The sequence below is a fragment of the Terrapene carolina genome, unplaced genomic scaffold, assembly GCF_002925995.2.
Source record: "Terrapene carolina triunguis isolate 2854851 unplaced genomic scaffold, T_m_triunguis-2.0 Scaffold604, whole genome shotgun sequence".
Taxonomy (NCBI): Eukaryota; Metazoa; Chordata; order Testudines; family Emydidae; genus Terrapene; species Terrapene triunguis.
In genome coordinates, this window is record NW_020664955.1 from 334,186 (window position 1) to 351,607 (window position 17,422).

At 45.2% G+C, this 17,422-nt stretch overlaps 1 protein-coding gene across 1 annotated transcript in view; it reads left to right on the forward strand.

The window, feature by feature from the left end:
* Window positions 1-13,196, forward strand: part of UHRF1BP1 (UHRF1 binding protein 1) — a 47,273-nt gene extending 34,077 nt beyond the window's left edge. Inside the window, exons 14-21 of the mRNA XM_029913341.1 lie at window positions 744-2,302; window positions 3,684-3,880; window positions 5,981-6,135; window positions 6,241-6,391; window positions 8,791-9,056; window positions 10,017-10,125; window positions 10,673-10,788; window positions 12,645-13,196. Coding sequence (XP_029769201.1) covers window positions 744-2,302; window positions 3,684-3,880; window positions 5,981-6,135; window positions 6,241-6,391; window positions 8,791-9,056; window positions 10,017-10,125; window positions 10,673-10,788; window positions 12,645-12,770 — 2,679 coding nt within the window. The 3' untranslated portion in view covers window positions 12,771-13,196. The remainder of the gene's footprint in view (window positions 1-743; window positions 2,303-3,683; window positions 3,881-5,980; window positions 6,136-6,240; window positions 6,392-8,790; window positions 9,057-10,016; window positions 10,126-10,672; window positions 10,789-12,644) is intronic.
* The last annotated feature ends 4,226 nt before the right edge of the window (window positions 13,197-17,422 follow it).

Here is a 17,422-nt window from a genome sequence, read left to right on the forward strand (position 1 = left end):
AGTGAGAGACCAAGGTACAATGGCAGCCCAGAATGAGAGGAGAATGAAAACTCCATCTTTCTAGACTGGCCCCTACTGCTGTTAATTTCGATTTGTGATCTGTGGATGGAGGAACACATGCTTAGAGCCAGCCTGGAGCGAGGAGGAAAGTTGATGCTTAAGAGGAGGGATGCATGGCTAAAGGGTGTAGTATATTGAGTCTTTCTCCTCTAGGTTGCCAATTCAAAGACAGCTAAAGCAGTAGTAATTGAAAGTTGTTGCTGTCTGGTGGCTGTTTGGCCTATATAAATGAGTTGGTGAGTCTCACACCAGTGCCCAGTGGACAAATGTCCACAGCACTGAAATCCTACTGCATTTGGCGCTGGCTAGCCTTGTTGTTGGCAGTCTTGGCAGGCAGGCTAAGGCCCAAATGGGCCTTGGAGACAAAATTCCCTTCTCTCCCCTAGAGGTGGGTCCTTCCAGATGTGGGCACACGGGTGGAGGCAGGGTGGGATAAACTTGTACTGCTGGTGCCCAAGCTGTGGTTAGTAAATAAAGGACTTCAGTCACTGGTGCTATTGGGCTGGCACCTTTTCACCTTTCAGAACAAAATACACTTCAAAAAACCAGTTGTTCTGAATGTATGTCATTCTCAGAATATGTGCTAGGAGTGATAGCACAGATATCACTGTGCTAAGTGCAATATACTTTCCTGGAATGGGCTGCTAATCTCTCTCCTTCTTATTTATTCCCCCTCACTGAAGCTAAGCATCCCGGTGGAGAAGAAAGTAACTGATCATCGGGACCGTCCCAAGGCCCTCTCCATTCACACCTCGGAGATGACTGCCACCAACTCACGCTACGACCCTCACTGCAGCTGCTCAGCCCTCCAGAACATCTTTCGCAGATTTGCCAATTCAGAGTTCTTCCACTCTACCTACACCCAGTTCCCAAAGTCTCAGAACAACTTCAGCATCCTCCACACCCTCTTTCTACGCCATGCATATCAGGTGGAAGCCAAAGCCCAGAAATGTACCGGCTTCGCCCATTCAACTTGGAGGACCTCTGCTTCTGAAGACCTGTGGTCTGTTTACTTCACCCAGATCTCCCTGGACTTTGAGGGGGCTGAGAGTTCAAAGGGCAGAGCTCTTAACTTTATTGACCCTTTCCCCCTCTCCATTTGGCTTTGCCTTCCCAAGAGATGGGAGCAAGCTCAGGTGTCCAAGCTGCAGGCCTCTGCTGCCTCAGAATTGAAAATCAAGCCTTCTGCTAGCTTTAGTAATCATCATGCCAAATACCAGGACCGTACCAGACAGCCTGGCCTCTGCCAAAGATCAAAGACTGAGCAGGACCTGAAAAGCATTAACAAGGTCCCGGGGGCAAAGGACATCTTGGGAGAATGTGACTGTGATGATGGCAGAGACGATGCTCAAGAGATGGAAGCCTCTGCTGATATTCACGTGCTTGCGTACTCGACGGCTCATGTGAAAATGCGGCTCAACCACTACCAATACCTGGTGCTGCTCAGGATGAAGGAAATTTTGCAGGCACTGCAGGAGCAGTTGGCCCAAGATACACAGGAATTGGCCGGATCTCCCTTAGAACCCATGACTGCATGCATGGGCATCATGTTCAACAGTGCCGAAATGGCCCTGCTCATGCATCCCATCCCAGGCTCTGGCTCAGAAGCCAGGTCCATAGACTCTGATACAACGAGCCTGATAGAATCTGAGCTCTCACCCTCAGACAGCAGGGAGGGGCTGGCTACTGAAGAGAAGGAGCTGAAATCAGATGCCAGGTCAGAGAAGGAAGCGAGCAGCCCCTCAAAAGTCCTGGAAGACAGCGGGATTGAAAACACGGATGTGAGCATGACCGTGTTGCCAGAGAGACTGCCAGGATCCTTGAGTGATGGAGCTCTGGGAGCAGCTGACACAGCAGATCCACAGAGCAAGAGCGTGGCGGAGAGGGGACCAGTTGAGGAAGCACATGAAGCTGTAGAAGCCCTGGGTACAGAGAGACTGAGCGAGCCCAGCAGCCACTCTCAAACTCCTCTTGCCCTTTCTTCCAGCCAGTCCTCAGAGGCACCACCATTAGAGAGTAGAGACATCCCTCTCAAAGAGCAGGCAGAACTCATCCCCTTGAAGAACCTAGATGTAGAATTATCAAGTGCACTGCATATGACTAAGGATGCTACTAAGGAAGCCCTGCACGTGACCATGGACCTCACAAAGGAAGCCATGTCTATAACTAAAGACGCTTTCAGCCTGAGCCGGGAGAAGATGGCTTCTACCATGCAGAAAATGCTCTCTCTACCCCCAACCAAGTGAGTGATTTCTCCTCTTGCCCTTCCAAACAGCAAAGCTGAGGTGGGGGTGGAGTTTAACAGTGACACATCCACGTTTCCTCTCCCCTTTAGAAGTTCATCTTTCCCTCTGAATGATCTTTAAAATTGCAAGCCATTCACTTTCTGGGAAGGGGGCAAAATGTTGGCTGACAGCTTCCTTCCTCTTGCTAGTGGCTTGGATCCAAGATCCTGCACGTTCCATAGTCTCTAGCACCTTTCATTGCTGTAATGTTGCCACTTCTGGGATGGAGGGCAGCATGCAGTTTGCTGTGCAATAGTAGGAGGGAATTTTGGCCAAGGATGCCTGGGCAAATCCCTATTCTTTTTTAAAGATCTCATGATTTTAACGTTTAAGAGAAGGCAGGACCCTGGTTCTTAAGGTCTCATCTGAAACACTAGCACATAGTAAACTATGTCGTATATTGTAGATCCTGCTGCAAAAATTTGAATCTATGCTTCCAGGTAGTGTAGATAAATCCAATATCTGTTCTATTCAATGTAGGTTCTTATACTGCGCTTATCATGGTAGTATCTGAGCATCTTCTAGTAGTGCATTAAATGACATGACTAACGTCTATCAGGTGTTGTACGGTTAGACCCCTAACCATCTCCTCCTGCCAGGGTAAGCCCACTTCTCCCTTCTCACTATTCCTGTGACTTTCTCTCTGTTCCCCATATGACGGGGGTGCAAGATGTTAAGACACATCACCAGGTAAGAGTCTTTCCTTGAGGACTGGATGGCTCAAGGGATACAGGAACCTTTCACTTCTTTGTTATAAGTGTAGTGCAGCCCAGATTATTCATGACCTAAAATTCTGACCAACCGACAGAGGTTTAACTGCCTTTGGGATGTGTCGGTGATTCCCAGTTCAGTTCTTAGTGAGCTTGTGTCTACAGCTGGTCCCATTCCAATCATTCTTCCCGAGGTAATACAGAGAGCTGGGGACTAGGTTGGCTGGGATAGTGCAGGCAGTTGGTAATGCGACTCGGAGCCTTTCATCTCCAGGTTGCTAGTTCAATCCTAGCTCAAGTTACCTGATGGCTGTTTAGTAGCCTTGGTGAAATGTCTGGGTAGAGCTCAGTCTGAGTCCCTGTAGACAGTGGTGGCCCCTCCAGGATTGGACTGATGACTGGATGGGGCATTGCAGGAAGCTTGCACTGTCACTGTCTCTGCTGTGGATAAATAGGATTACATTTTCTGTTTCACTCCACTTTGCCCACCATTCCATCCCTGACAATTCTAAATGAAGCCACAAGCTGTGCTGATAACATTGTATTGTTTAATATAGAAACAGTGTAACTGTGATAATGAATTTAGTGCCTGAAGGCTAAGCTGTCTGTTTCTGTGGGTTTTTGGTAGGGAGCCTATGTCTAAAGCTGAAGAGGGGACAGCAACCCCTGTGGGCGGCAGCAGCAGCCGAATGCATTTCTTCTCCATGAAGAGGACTGCATCCCAGCATTCCTTTGATGCCGTCTCCCTAGACGGGAACTGCCCCGAAGACAGGCTGTCTGTGGACAGTGATGGCAGTGATGGCTTCGTGATGCTCATGGACCCTGGTAACTAGAACTGCCTGTATGACTTTCTTCCATTATTAGTTCACACAGCCAAATTGATCTCTGATGTAGCCAACGGAGTGATGTATACTAGGGATCCCACTGTCTGTCTCTAACTGATCCTGTCGATTACTTACTCCTGGGCCGTTCACCCAGTATGGATCTCTCCGATACCGATTTTTGAGATGCCTTCTCTATGAAAGAAGCTGTAGGGCAAGTAGAGTCTAAGAGAACCTTGCTGGTATCTGTATGGTATGGTCACTGGCACACTCAAAATGTGGAGTTAGCTCTAGAGAGGGGTTAAAACATGGAACTGGGACTTCGGAGATCTGGATTCTATTCCCAGTTCTGCCACAATCTTGTTGCATGACTGTGGGCTAGTCACTTCCTCTGTTTCCTCATCTGTAAAATGGGAGGGATAGTTACCTACCTCACTGGGAAGTTAAGAGGCTTGATTCATTAATCATAGAATCATAGGGCTGGAAGGGACCTCGAGAGGTCATCTAGTCCAGTCCTCTGCACTCATGGCAGGACTAAGTATTATCTAAACCACCTCTGACAGGTATTTATCTAACCTGCTCTTAAAAATTTCCAGTGATGGAGATTCCACAACCTCCCTAGGCAATTTATTCCAGTGCTTAACCACGCTGACAGTTAGGAAGTTTTTCCTAATGTCCAACCAGACCTCCCTTGCTGCAATTTCAGCCCATTCCTTCTTGTCCTATCCTCAGAAGTTAAGAAGAACAATTCTTCTCCCTCCTCCTTGTAACAACTTTTTATGTACTTGAAAACTCCCCGTCAGTCTTCTCTTCTCTAGACTAAACAAACCCAGTTTTTTAAATCTTCCCTCATAGGTTGTGTTTTCTAGACCTTTAATCATTTTTTTGCTCTTCTCTGGACTTTCTCCAATTTGTCCACATCTTTCCTGAAATGTGGTGCCCAGAACTGGACACAATACTCCAAAATGATGTTCACTTTTTTTGCAACAGTGTTACACTGTTGACTCTCATTTAGCTTGTGGTCCACTGTGACCCCCAGATCCCTTTCCACAGTACTCCTTCCTAGGCAGTCATTTCCCATTTTGTATGTGTCCAACTGATTGTTCCTTCCTAAATGGAGTACTTTGCATTTGTCCTTATTGAATTTCATCCTATTTACTTCAGACCATTTCTCCAGTTTGTCCAGATCATTTTGAATTTTAATCCTATTCACCAGAGCACTTGCAACCCCTCCCAGTTTGGTATCATCCGCAAACATTAGAAGTGTACTCTCTATGCCATTATCTAAATCATTGATTAAGATATTGAACAGAACCGGACCCAGACCTGATCCCTGCGGGACCCCACTCCTTATGCCCTTCCAGCATGACTGTGAATCACTGATAACTACTCTCTGGGAACGATTTTCCAACCAGGTTTGCACCCACCTTATAGTAGCTCCATCTAAGTTGTATTTCCCTAGTTTATTTACGAGGTCATGCAAGACAGTATTAAAAGCTTTACTAAAATCAAGATTATATATTCTAAGCCCTCCATGGGTGGGCCCACACTACCTGAGTGGCTCACTCTGCATGGTCATAACCTCCCATAATGAGTATGTTCCTCTACAACAATGGGAGTGCCAACTTTGAGACTGACTGCAAGAGGCAGCCCCTGGGCAGCTGGTCTGTGACTGTACATATCACTATTGGGAAGAATCAGAATGACCATGAATCTCGGGACCTGCAGAACACAATGTTCAGAACCCACTTCTTTAGCCTACCATTCCCCCAAATAAATACACTTAAATATAACAAAAATACACAGCCCTCCTGGGTTTCAGAAGGGGATGTGGTGGACAGAAGGACAGAAGCGTAATCCTTTTGTATTCATGTTAGAATTCTAAGGCACTTGGATATTACAGTGATTAGTGGTATAGAAGTACATAGGTAGGTGGAATATTTGTAAAGGTGCTGTAGAAGGGCAAAGTGTGATGTTGGGGATTACAATAAGTGTGTCATTTGAGCTTTCTGTCTTTAAATTAAATCAATCCAAGGTGCTTTTGATGGTTTTCAGGAAGGTGGCAAAGTGGAACCATATCTGAGTATTCATAATCTGTTTTCAGAGCATAGCCTGGATTCCCTCACCCCGGGACAACTTCTTCAGGACCTTCATGATGCAGGCAGCAGAGCAAGCCCAATGGTAGAAGATGAGGATAGAGGGACGCCTGACATGAACAGCTCAGCTTCTCAGAGTGGAGAAGACCCTAGCCTTCAGCTGGTCAGATTTCTTTCCTCCCTCTCCCTAAAGTCTTTCTTTAAAGGAACCTTTCAAAGGGGGAAATGTAGCTATTTTGACAAGTGGTACTGTGACTTGCCGTTTCAGGTCTCTGTTCTGGTGCTGAAAATGAATGAGGTGAACTGCGGGATAGAGGCAAAAGGCGATGATCTGTCACTTGCTGTACAAGTTATGGAGGTTACTCTAGAGCAGTTGGGTAATATTGGAATGTGGCAGTATCTACAAAGCAGTTGTGTGGGTAAGATGCTGACCTTTGGACCTGTTGGCTTTGAAACCAGAGCATCAGGCACTGGTTGTTATTAGGGAGCCATGAACTGTAAATATTGTTTTCAGTGTTCATTGGCAGTAACAATGTCTGTGAAATGTTAACGATATTGAGAGCCTCTGTCTCAGTGGTTCAAATCCAGTGTCCAAAAGTTGTTTTCATGGCTGTTTTGGTGGCTCTCAATCCAATCCCCTGACCACCAGTGGACAGGGGCCACATCATTCTTCCTCCACCACAATTGATTACACTTGTTATGTGCAAACAGAATAAAGTCTAAATCAGTGATAGATTCTTGTGCTTTAAAAGAGCCAATTCCACAATGTTGAGAACAATTATAAGACAAATCAGTTGGGAGAACACGTTTAAACAGAAATATGGGAAGTCTTTAAGAACATTTCACTACATGCTGCAAAAGCCACAATTCCACTCTCAGGGGTGGCTACACTGGTTGAAAAAACAACCTGGTTTAGAGGAGAAATGAAAGCAGCTATAAAATATATTGGGGGGGGGGGGAGATATGAGTAGAAAGCAGAAAGCAGAAGCTGTAGAAAATTGATAAGGGAAGAAAAATGACACACGAAGAAATCTACGGCTAGCAGAACTAAGGACAATAAGGACTTTTTCAAGTAGGAAATAGAAATTGTTAGGAATAGAAAGAATCCTAACAATGCTATTGGTCCATTCCTATATGGAAAAATTGTCAATAATAATGCATAAAAGGAAAAAATATTCAATAAATTTATGTTCTATAGTTGGGGAAAAGACAGATGATATAGTTACACCAGATGATAATGAAATACTGTCCATTCCACCAGTAACTAAGGAGAATATTTAAACAGCAGCTATTAAAACTAGACATTTTAAAATCAGGAGGTTCAAATAACTTGCATCCAAGAGTTTTAAAAGAACTGGCAGTGGAACTCACTGGACTGTAGTTTTGATTTTTTAAATAAGTCTTGAAACATTGGAGAAGTTTCAGAGAACTAAAAGAAAGCTAATGTGCCAATATTTTAAAAGAGCAAACAGGCTGACCTGGGTAATTATAGGTCAGCCATTGATCCTGGGCAAAATAATGGAGTGGATGATAAAGGGCTTGATGAAGAAAGAATTAAAGTAGAGTAATGTAATTAATGCCAGTCAATATGGCTTTATGGAAAATAGATCTTGTCAAACTAACCTGGTATCTTTTTTTAATGAGATTACAAGTTTGGTTGATAATGGTAATAGTGTTGATGTACTATACTTGGACTTTTGCATGGCATTTAACTTGGTACAAATTCAGACTAAAATAAGGTGCAAATTTTTAACAGTGAGTGTAATAAACCATTGGAACAATTTACCAAGGGTTGTGGTGGATTCTCCATCACTTGCAAGTTTTAAATCAAGATGAAGTGTTTTTCTAAAAGACACGCTCTAGTTCAAACAGGAATCGATGCAGGGTCCTATGGCCTATGTTATGCAGGTCAGACTAGATGATCACAGTGGTCCCTTCCAGCTTTATAACACTAGTGGGGCCCCTTGTTGGTAGCCTCAGCCGAGAAACCAAGGATTGAATGGGCCTTGGAGACTGAACTTCTCCATCATGCCTAAAGGTGGCTCCGTCTAGGTCAGATAGTGACCTCCTGGGCTAAAAGCTCTCTGGAGTAGGGACTTTGTCTCTTCAGTGCCTACCGCAATGGGGACCCAGTTCCTAGATGCTACAGTAATGCGTATAATTAATAATGCTTACAGAAGCTATGTGGGGAAGCTCGCACTGCTGCTCCTGATGCTGTTATCTGTGCTGTGGATCAATAGACATCTTCAGACTACACTGCGTTTAATCTGAGGTGTTTCACCAGCACTGAGTTCAAGCTTAGAAATCTTTCAAAGAAAGAAAGAGTAGCAATTACTGTGCTAGTGATACCCCTTGATAGCGATACACCCTTTTGTCACTAGGGGGCATAATAAAATTACAAAATTACATAGCATTCAATTTGAATGCAAAAGCCTCCTGTCTTGGTACAAAAAGTCCCTAATTGGGGATGGAGTTTTGCTCAATATATGTAAGATTCTAGGTGGTGTGGAGTAAACCTAAGTCCTCAAGAACACTGAAACCGTCTGGAGCTGACATAGCGGAGGGGCAAGTTTGGGGGCTCATGTGACTGCCACTGAGGGGGCCAATTGTGTTGATGGATTCTGTGATGTGGACACTTGTCTGTTTGAAAATTGGACTCAAACTCATTTCACATGGGACAGAGGGGGCGGTACTGAACACCAGTCAGGACTCCTGAGCAATGAAAGGCTTTATAGGCTGTATGTCTCCTAAAGGCCTATAGCCTACGGCCCATACCATCCAGTCCCCCCACCCCTATGATTTTCTTCTGTGCCTCTAGGGGATCCAAGCGTAGAGAAGCCCTTAACCACAGAAACGAATCAGACTCAGCCAGAAGTGTGCTTACGTCTTGAAATAGGACCGAGCGCCATTGTGCACTCACCTCTGGCTATCCAGAATGGGTTCCTTCACATCCTGATCCACAGCTATAATGCAGAGCTCCTGATGTCCTCCCTCACCAACCTCGGACCTTTCCTCGAGGATGAAGTGGTACCTGAGGTGATTCCCATGAAGATAGAAATTGTGGATGCCAAGATTACACTGAAGGTGTGTTTGTGTGTGCATTGGCAGGGAAAAGGGGGTATCCAGGGCTCAGCTGTGGGTAAGGTTCTACCAGGGAAAGAGAACTGTGGCTGTCTGGAGAGGTACCATTTCCTTAATAAAGTGTGCAGAATGGTTCTCTACCCTTTCCTCTGCCTCTTAAAAACAACCTTAATGGTGAACAGGTAGCTCCTTGGAATCATAGTGTAATGGTTTGACCTTGGGGAATGTGAATGGGAGTCTGAAACTCCTGGGTTCTCTTCCCAGTTTCGCCAGTGACGTGCTTTGCAGTGTCAGGAAACTCGCTCAACCCCTTTGTGCCGCTCTTCTCATCTGCGTCTGTAAAATGGGGACAATGATTCTCACCCTTTTTTGTGAAGCCCTTAGAGATCTACAGATGGAAAGAGTTGCATAAGAGCTGGGTGGTGGTAGTATTATTGCCACTTACTCAGTGAGAGAGGGCATCTGGTGCAGAGAGATGTCTGATAACCCACCTGTAACCAGCCATGTATCTTCGTCATAGTCCGTACGACCATTACATGCCCCTTCCTTTGGTCTGTATCTCCTCACACAAGCATGGGCTAGGCTTACTGTGAAGCAGCAGGGCCATCTGCAGATTATTAAGGACCAATATTGATGAAAGTTTGAATCTCGGACATGCAAGATAGTAACTGTGAGATGTGGCCTTCAGGGGGTTTGTGGTGAGAGACTGACCCGGGTCGTCTTCAGGGATGTGACTGAATTCCCTTTTGCCACCCGGGAGGGTTTTTTGCAAAGATAACTAAGGCTTACATGCAGCCCTTGTGTAAAGCCATTCTCTTCTGTTTAATGGTCAGCCCTGGATGGGATCTGGAAATGCCAGAAGAAGTAACATGGCTAATGTGAGGACTTGAGAGGAAATCCTTTGCTGCATTGCCCTATTTCAGAGTTTTACATGGCAGCTGATAATTTTTGTTTGTTTTGCAGGATGACAGCCCTCGGGTGTACCCTACCTCTCCTGGCACCATCCCCATAACCTTGGCGGTGGAACATATTGTTGTGAAGCGCAGCGATGATGGAGTGTTCTCTGTAATAGGTCAGTAAAATAGAGAAGCCTTGATCCCCCTTCCTTCACCACCATTACTGGAGACTAGAACACCCTGCAGTGATTCCTGCTGGTAGAGACTGGAACTGAAATCTGCCTCTGTTGTGGGAGGCTAGAGCTGGAGTATCTGATCAGCGTCCATTGTTCCCTTATTCACTGCAACCACTTCTGCTGGAACAGGCTAAGAATATTATGTCCCCTATATAAGCACCCCTCTCCTACAATACTACGATAGTCTCATATGCATCCATTGCTACTGGTATAGTTTCTTGCTTGTTCACAAACTTTTGCTTGAGATTATAAATTAGAAGCTCGAGGCAGCATTGGTGTAATCGTTAAAATGGGACTGGAGGTTTCTTTGGTTCTGGTTGTCATTGTCACTGACTTGTGAAGCCCCAGCAAGTGGCTTCTTTTTGTGTTTCGGTACGGGCATTTTTAAAATGGGGATAATACTCATGTCTGTACAGCACTTTGAGACCCTTTTATGAAAAGTACTTCATGGTATAATGCACATATTAGTATTTGTGTTCCTTTCCAGCTGCACAAAAGGAGGGACTATCTTTACAGAAAAAGCCTGAGCAAAGTCTGAAGGAAAAGAAGGTCCCAGTAAAGAGACTCTTGGCAATCCCAACAGGAGCAGTACATGAACTACAGGTAAGCCATTTCTGCATGTTTCCTTCCAGATAAATAAGCAATAGCTTGTGTCCCAGACAACTGGCTGCAGACGAGAAAATGCAGGGTTGGGAAATGTAAGGCTTATACATGCATGTCTCTTTCCTTATCTAGGGTGTTTATAGACAGGAAGCACTAGTGTTCTCTTGTGAGAGCAGTCAGGATTCAGTTCCCATACCACCTTTCACACTCAACCCGGAATCAAGAGCAATGCCTGCATCACCCTGCAGCAAACTCTCCTGATCACTTTCACGAACATTGTTTTCTGAGGGGATCCATCTTTCAGCCACCTGTCCAATCCCTGAATGGAAGATGTTCTTTCAGATGTGGGAACTTTTAGAAAATAGGTCATAAGCAACCACAGAATGAGTCCTATAGACATGAGAATTTCCTGGTAACATGGAGCCTTCTGCTTAATTCACTCACTGTTTAATTTGATCCAAACATCTGGAACCCAAATAATTTTGTACTGCAAACAAGCAAAAACAACCTCCACTTTTTATTGCCCTTCCTTTACACAGGCATTACTAGATAATCTGATCATTGGCTATTGAAAAATGTGCTGAGGGAAGCACTGTGGTCTAGTGGATGAAGGGCTGAATTGGGATTCAGGAGACCTGGCTCTGCCATTGGCCTGCTGGGTGACCTTGGGCAAGTCACTTCTCCACTCTGTGCCTCTATTTCGCCTGCCACTCTTTGTCTCATCTATTTAGGTTGTAATCTGTTCGGGGCAGGGACTGTCTCTGAGTGTGTGTGTGTGTGTGTAGCACCTAGCACAATGGATTAGTGATCACAACTGGAACCCCTAGGTGCTACAGTAATATAATAATAGTAGTTAATTTCCTGATCCTACTGAAGTCAGTGGGAGCAGGATTGAGGCCTAAATTCTGAATGAAAGAATAACACAGCTCAAGGAAGACCCATAAATAAACATGATTGTCCAAGACATTGTTGACATTACCCTTGCCTTATGCTGTGAAGCTGTGCGAGGGATTCTGAGGGCTATATGTATAACAAGACCAATAGGTAGCTTCAGTCAAGGACGGGGCGGCTCTATCTATTTTGCCGCCCCAAGCACGGCTTTCGGCGGCGCGCCTGCGGGAGGTCCCACGGTCCCGTGCCTTTGGCGTACCCGCCGCAGAATTGCTGCCGAAACCGCGGGACCGGCGGACCTCCCGCAGGCATGCCACCGAAGGCAGCCTGACTGCTGTCCTCACGGTGACCGGCAGGCCGCCCCCCACGGCTTCCCGCCCCAGGCATGCACTTGCTGCGCTGGTGCCTGGAGCCGCCCCTGATCAAGGAGGTAGAAACAGATGTGACTGAATTAAGGGGAGGTTCCTGGTGTCCTTACACAAGGAGTCCTGTTAACTTTAGTATGCCTGCTTATGAGGATAAGGATAATTCACATAAGTAAGGGTGCAGAATGGAGCCCAATATTTGTCCCTCTGCCTTCCCTGCAAGTATAGTTGTGTGACAACAGAGTTGTTGTGAAGGAAAATCCCCTCCTGCTGCAAGTCTGTTCACGTGTCTAGAAGTGGGGTAGGAATCCATGGAGACCTGTGGCCATTAGACTGCCACTGATGGCTGTGCAGGCTGAATATAATAGTGGCTATGAAAGGTATTCTAGGAAACAGTTGGAAGTGCATCTGTCAGCAGGTACTCATGCAAGAAAGCCAAATGGAATCAGTATGTCAGTAGGCTTTGTTTGCTCTCTAGCTGCAGGTCATCTCCAAGCTCCTGGTTTCATATTCCAATTGACATTACTGCGAGAAATCATCAGTCTGGTCTGGTTTGCATTTTACCTTTTTGAAAATCTTCTCTCTCCTTGTCTTTTGTAGCTAAAGGAAGCCCCAGCATTGCAGAAGGAGCTGCACGCCATGAAAATAGCCCTAGCAGAAGCCAATCTGGACATAGCGCGCCTTCTGCAGGAAATTAGGAAATACGATCCCCTCTTCCAGCTTTGACAGCAGAGGCCCAAGGCTGCAGCTGCTCAGGAGGAGCAGAGATCACCACCAGCACCCAGGCGGCTAGTTTGTTACATTGCTGCTGAGAGGCCAACCTCAGCAGAGAGGAATCGCCTTGGGGAATGGAAACCTAATTGCAAGATGAACTCTAAGTGGGGTAGAAAGGGAGGAGGCCCTGGCTGGGTGAAGGGAAATGAGCAACAAGGAGCCATCTGGTTCTGGTTTTGCAGCCATGTCCCTCTGTCCTGGCAGTACAGTGCTACACTCTATATCACTGAACCACTGCAGTGCTTAGTCTGCAAGCAGAAAATGCAGAACAGTAGTCAAGAGCCAGGCACCCCTGTCTAGTCATCTTACAATGGTGTTGCTGGCCTGCTTTCACACCACCATTGCATCTGCTTCCTTGTTCATCTTGCTTTACAGGGGTGGGTGGGGTGGGTGTCTGTACTTCCTTTACTATCTTCCTGGGTGTTCTTGCCCAAACACACTCACCAAAGAGCACAGGCAAAAGCAATAATGTCAACTTGCCCAGTTAAGGCATAGTCAAACATGGCAGAAGTTTGTTTTGCAGTGAGTGCATACGATGTGGAGTAAGATGGGATGGAAATGCTGGGGTGATTGGCTGTGAGAGATATGGAAATAACTTCTCCCCATGGGGAGAGGGAACATGACTTGCAGATGTCCCCCCTGCAACTTGTCTAGTGTAGTACATTGTGGAAAAGGGGACTAGAAGAGACCCAACAATTTGCAGGTCCAGGACAAAACGAAGCCGTGGGGGTACTAGATTTAGGAAGGCACCCTGCTCACACCTGCTGTCCCTGAACCCCACCTCTCACACTGTGTCCATATACTCTGGCTATTGTCTTTAGCTTTGTGTGAAGGCTGCCACTTTGAAAACTGACTCTCGCTCATTAGCTGAAACCACAGTGGCTGAGTTCAGCTGTGTTCTCCATGCTGAAGTGGGAAAAATTCAGCCTCTCCTAACGAAAGATTATTTAACCTTTTCTTGAACTGACCACCGAGGAATCAGGCTGAGTGCAGAGTGTATAGGCCAAGGGGTAGGAGAGGGGGAAGGCCTGTAATCTCCCTTTGTTTTAGTGTACTGCACTCAGACATATCTGCCAGAGGTTCACAGACTGATGTGGGAGGAAAAGCCCTGACAGCAACAACTACACGAATTCCAACCTAGCCATGTATTTTGAGCCAGAGATGAATCAAGTGTGATGGTGTATGTTTCATCAGGGTGCTGACACTCAGACCTTTCCTTAGTGGCTTCTGGCTATCTTGGCTGCTCTCTGCTAGTTATCTGAAGGCAATGAAAACAGCAGCTGGGTAATGTTCACTCTTGGAAGATGCTGACTTAGTGCTCACCTTCTCCAAGGTGCTTCTGTGCTGAAGGTGAAGTGGCCAAAGTCAGTGTGTGACTTTCTTCATTTAAAATTAAATAGCTTTTACAGGTAAGAAAACCTAGTAGAAGGTGAAGTGGGAATTCATGAAAAGAAGTCATTGATGAAAATGCCCTTTATAATGTTGTAGGAAGCAAATGCTCTTCTAAAGGCTGATACGTTCGCTATTTCTTCATTTTACTTGACTGAGCTAGTGCACAGTCTTGGCACTGGGTGAGGAAGCAACTACACGTGTGTCCTCCTTAACTAACGAGGGAATAAACAGAACATGCTAGAATCCAGCAGAGAGAGAGAGAGAGAATCCACCCGTGATAGAAGATAGTGCTGGATGGAAGAGTAAGGTGCACAGTTTAATACAGAACCATACAAGTGTCAGAATGAAGACTGCCCACCCACCGCACTTTATTGCATTCTGAGTCTCTCTTGGATTTTAATGCATTTCAAACTTTTTATGGATTGGATTTCTCCAGATGTATTTTATATTTGTATTAACGCACGATTTGTAATGCACACAATACTTTTTCTAGTGCCTCTAGAACAAACACATGATCCCCACCCATCTTGATGAATTAAGGTCTGGGGAATGATCAGAAAGAAAAAATGACTTGTAATATAACCTTTTTTCCCCTGCATAATTGTTCTTTTGCCTAATCCTGGATCTATCAGGTGTTTCTCTTTAGTAGGGAACTTGTAGTCTAAGCCCTTCAGCTCTAGGGAGGAAGGGTGCATGTTTTTATGTGCTCATTTGATGGTACAGATTTGGAGAGGGTACTGAACAATGGCTTGGAAAGAGCCAACCATGAATTCCGTTCAGATGTCACTCAAGTCAGGGTATGGAAGAAAGAAGAGGAGATGGACAGGATGCCAGAACCCAACACAAAGAGCTGTCATTCTTGGGACAATTTTAAATTCAAAATCTTTTGACTACATTAGGCAGAAGATGGAACTGAATGGCACGCTGTAGTCTTTGACCAGTATCACTGAAGAGACAGTAGCCTAGGGGCAAAAAGAGCACTGACTTACTGCTGTAAGATGGAGGACTGTATCTCTGCCATCTGCTTGTCTGTCAAGGTCCAACTGACCAATGCCTAAAAACAGGTATGGCAACAGCAGCAGGAGCCTGACCTTCACTGCGTGCACCAGGAGCCAGCAATTAGAAATTATTTTGCTTCTGAAGGGAAATTTGTTTTAAACAAACAACCTGATCTGAGCATTAGCCTGAGGCAAACGTAGGGTGGTGGAACTCCAGAAGGCTTTGCAGTTGTGGTACAGTCTCTTTCCTCCTCTAATTCAGCTGAGGTGGCTACTGTGTATTATATCTTGTTTGGCTGCTGCAGTTTTCATATATTCATTTCTGTCCCTGGAAAAGGGGGGGATAGTCCATCATCTCTCTATACTAGAATATTCCTGCTTTTCCTCAAAAGCATCTTTCCTGTTCCATGCCTCCTCAGAACAGCTCTTGCGATAGGCTATATGTGCATTACTCCCTATGTTGAAAAATCCTCTAATGCAGCAGCCCTTGTTCGATCCTATGGGCAGAGAATGTGTTACCAAGAGAATGCACTTTAACTTTTAGCAGTAGTGTGGGGGTAGACCAACTGAGTATTTCCTCACCACCTTCACCTTGTGCATGCACAGAATAATTTTAAAATAAAGAAAAGGAGGTTGTAGAAATGCAAGAATTATCTCCTGTTGTGAGGATCACCCTGTTGCTAAGCTAAACAGTTTTCTCGTAAGACAGGCACTAACGCTGCAGTGCATCCATTTATATATACCCAGACTTGCTGTGAAACTAATGTACAGCAGCTAATTGTAGGTGTAAAAGACATCTAATGTTGAAGTGTGTGTGTAAAGTCCAAGCTTTTGTTTCAAAGGTGAAGTTGTTGGTCACTTTCATATAAATGGAGGTTAACATTCTTTAGTCCAACTTATGTGCTTATATGCACACTCCATCTCTTCTTGTTGAGATAAGGGTACTCCTGCAAGTGCTATTGGGAGGGAGGGGAAGTTGATCCCACTGCTTTACTTACATTGTGCTTGAAAATCACTTTTTTCCTTTGTTTTAAAGATGTCCTGCGGTGTCTTTTAGCAGTTTGTGAAAGGAGTGATGGGGAAGGCTTTGCACAGCCCGGGTATCTAACTGCAGTGGCGTCAAGCTACTTCCCTTTCTCTTCCGTCACTGCAACCCAAACAGAGCTGGAACTTAGTTTCCCATAGTGTGACCACAGGAGCTTGGATCAGTCAGTCTAGAGCTAGGTTCAGGAAAAAAACTGGGTGCTTCTCTTTATTTGTATTCCGGTACAATACAGGGACCCTACTTATCAGAGCCTCATTGGGCTCCATCTTGTATAAAAGCTTCCTCACTGTTGAGGATTGAAGGGAGCAGCTGGAACAGGGGGTGAAATAGTGAGGTTGATTAAAATATTACTTTGTTTTAAGTGTTATGGGAAGGTTGATTTTTGAAGACTTTGCTCTACTGTTGTATGTTCTATTAAACGAGCTAACTTAATCCTCTGTGTAACTGCAGTATTACATTAGGAATGAATGTGGGCTGCCGTAACTCTTGTTAGTTTGAGGGCACCACTCCTCTCTGCTTACAAACAGGGATACTGGGTACAGGCAGAGTACTGTGTACGAGTCTGACTTGAATTTAAGACCTAGTCAGTATTGAAATCTTATGTTGCCGTATTACATTTTCATGAGTGCGTTTTTTTGGTTCTGTGAACCACCTTAAAAAGAAAAACTAAACTTAACCTCCACTGTGTCAAATGTCTACTTTCTCCAAGGCTGGTTTTCTTGAGTCCTGAGTAAGTGCAGAATGTGGTTGAACAGCACACAGGAAAAGTGACAGGCTAAAGGTTGTGGGAGGGTGGGCGACTATCACCAAGACGTATAAGATACCACTACTAGGGCATTGTTTCAGCAGTCCCTTAACTGCTTATGGACTGTAGTGCCTGCACGTATCCAGAGGCAGACACTACAGCCCCTCAGTGTTCATTAAGGATTAACAGATAGCATTTCCCCCCGTTTAAGCCATACAGTCAGCTACCACAACACTCAGTGACGTTTCATCTGCCCTGTCAATGAGAATGGAAGGGACTACTCAAATCCAGGTCACAAGCCATTTAACCGACTAGCAAGTTTAATGAGTGTTCATTGTATCAAATCCCCCTTTCTATACAGATTATAGATATACCTGTTATAGCAGTAGCCATCACCACCACCACCCCATCATCTTCTCTAAGT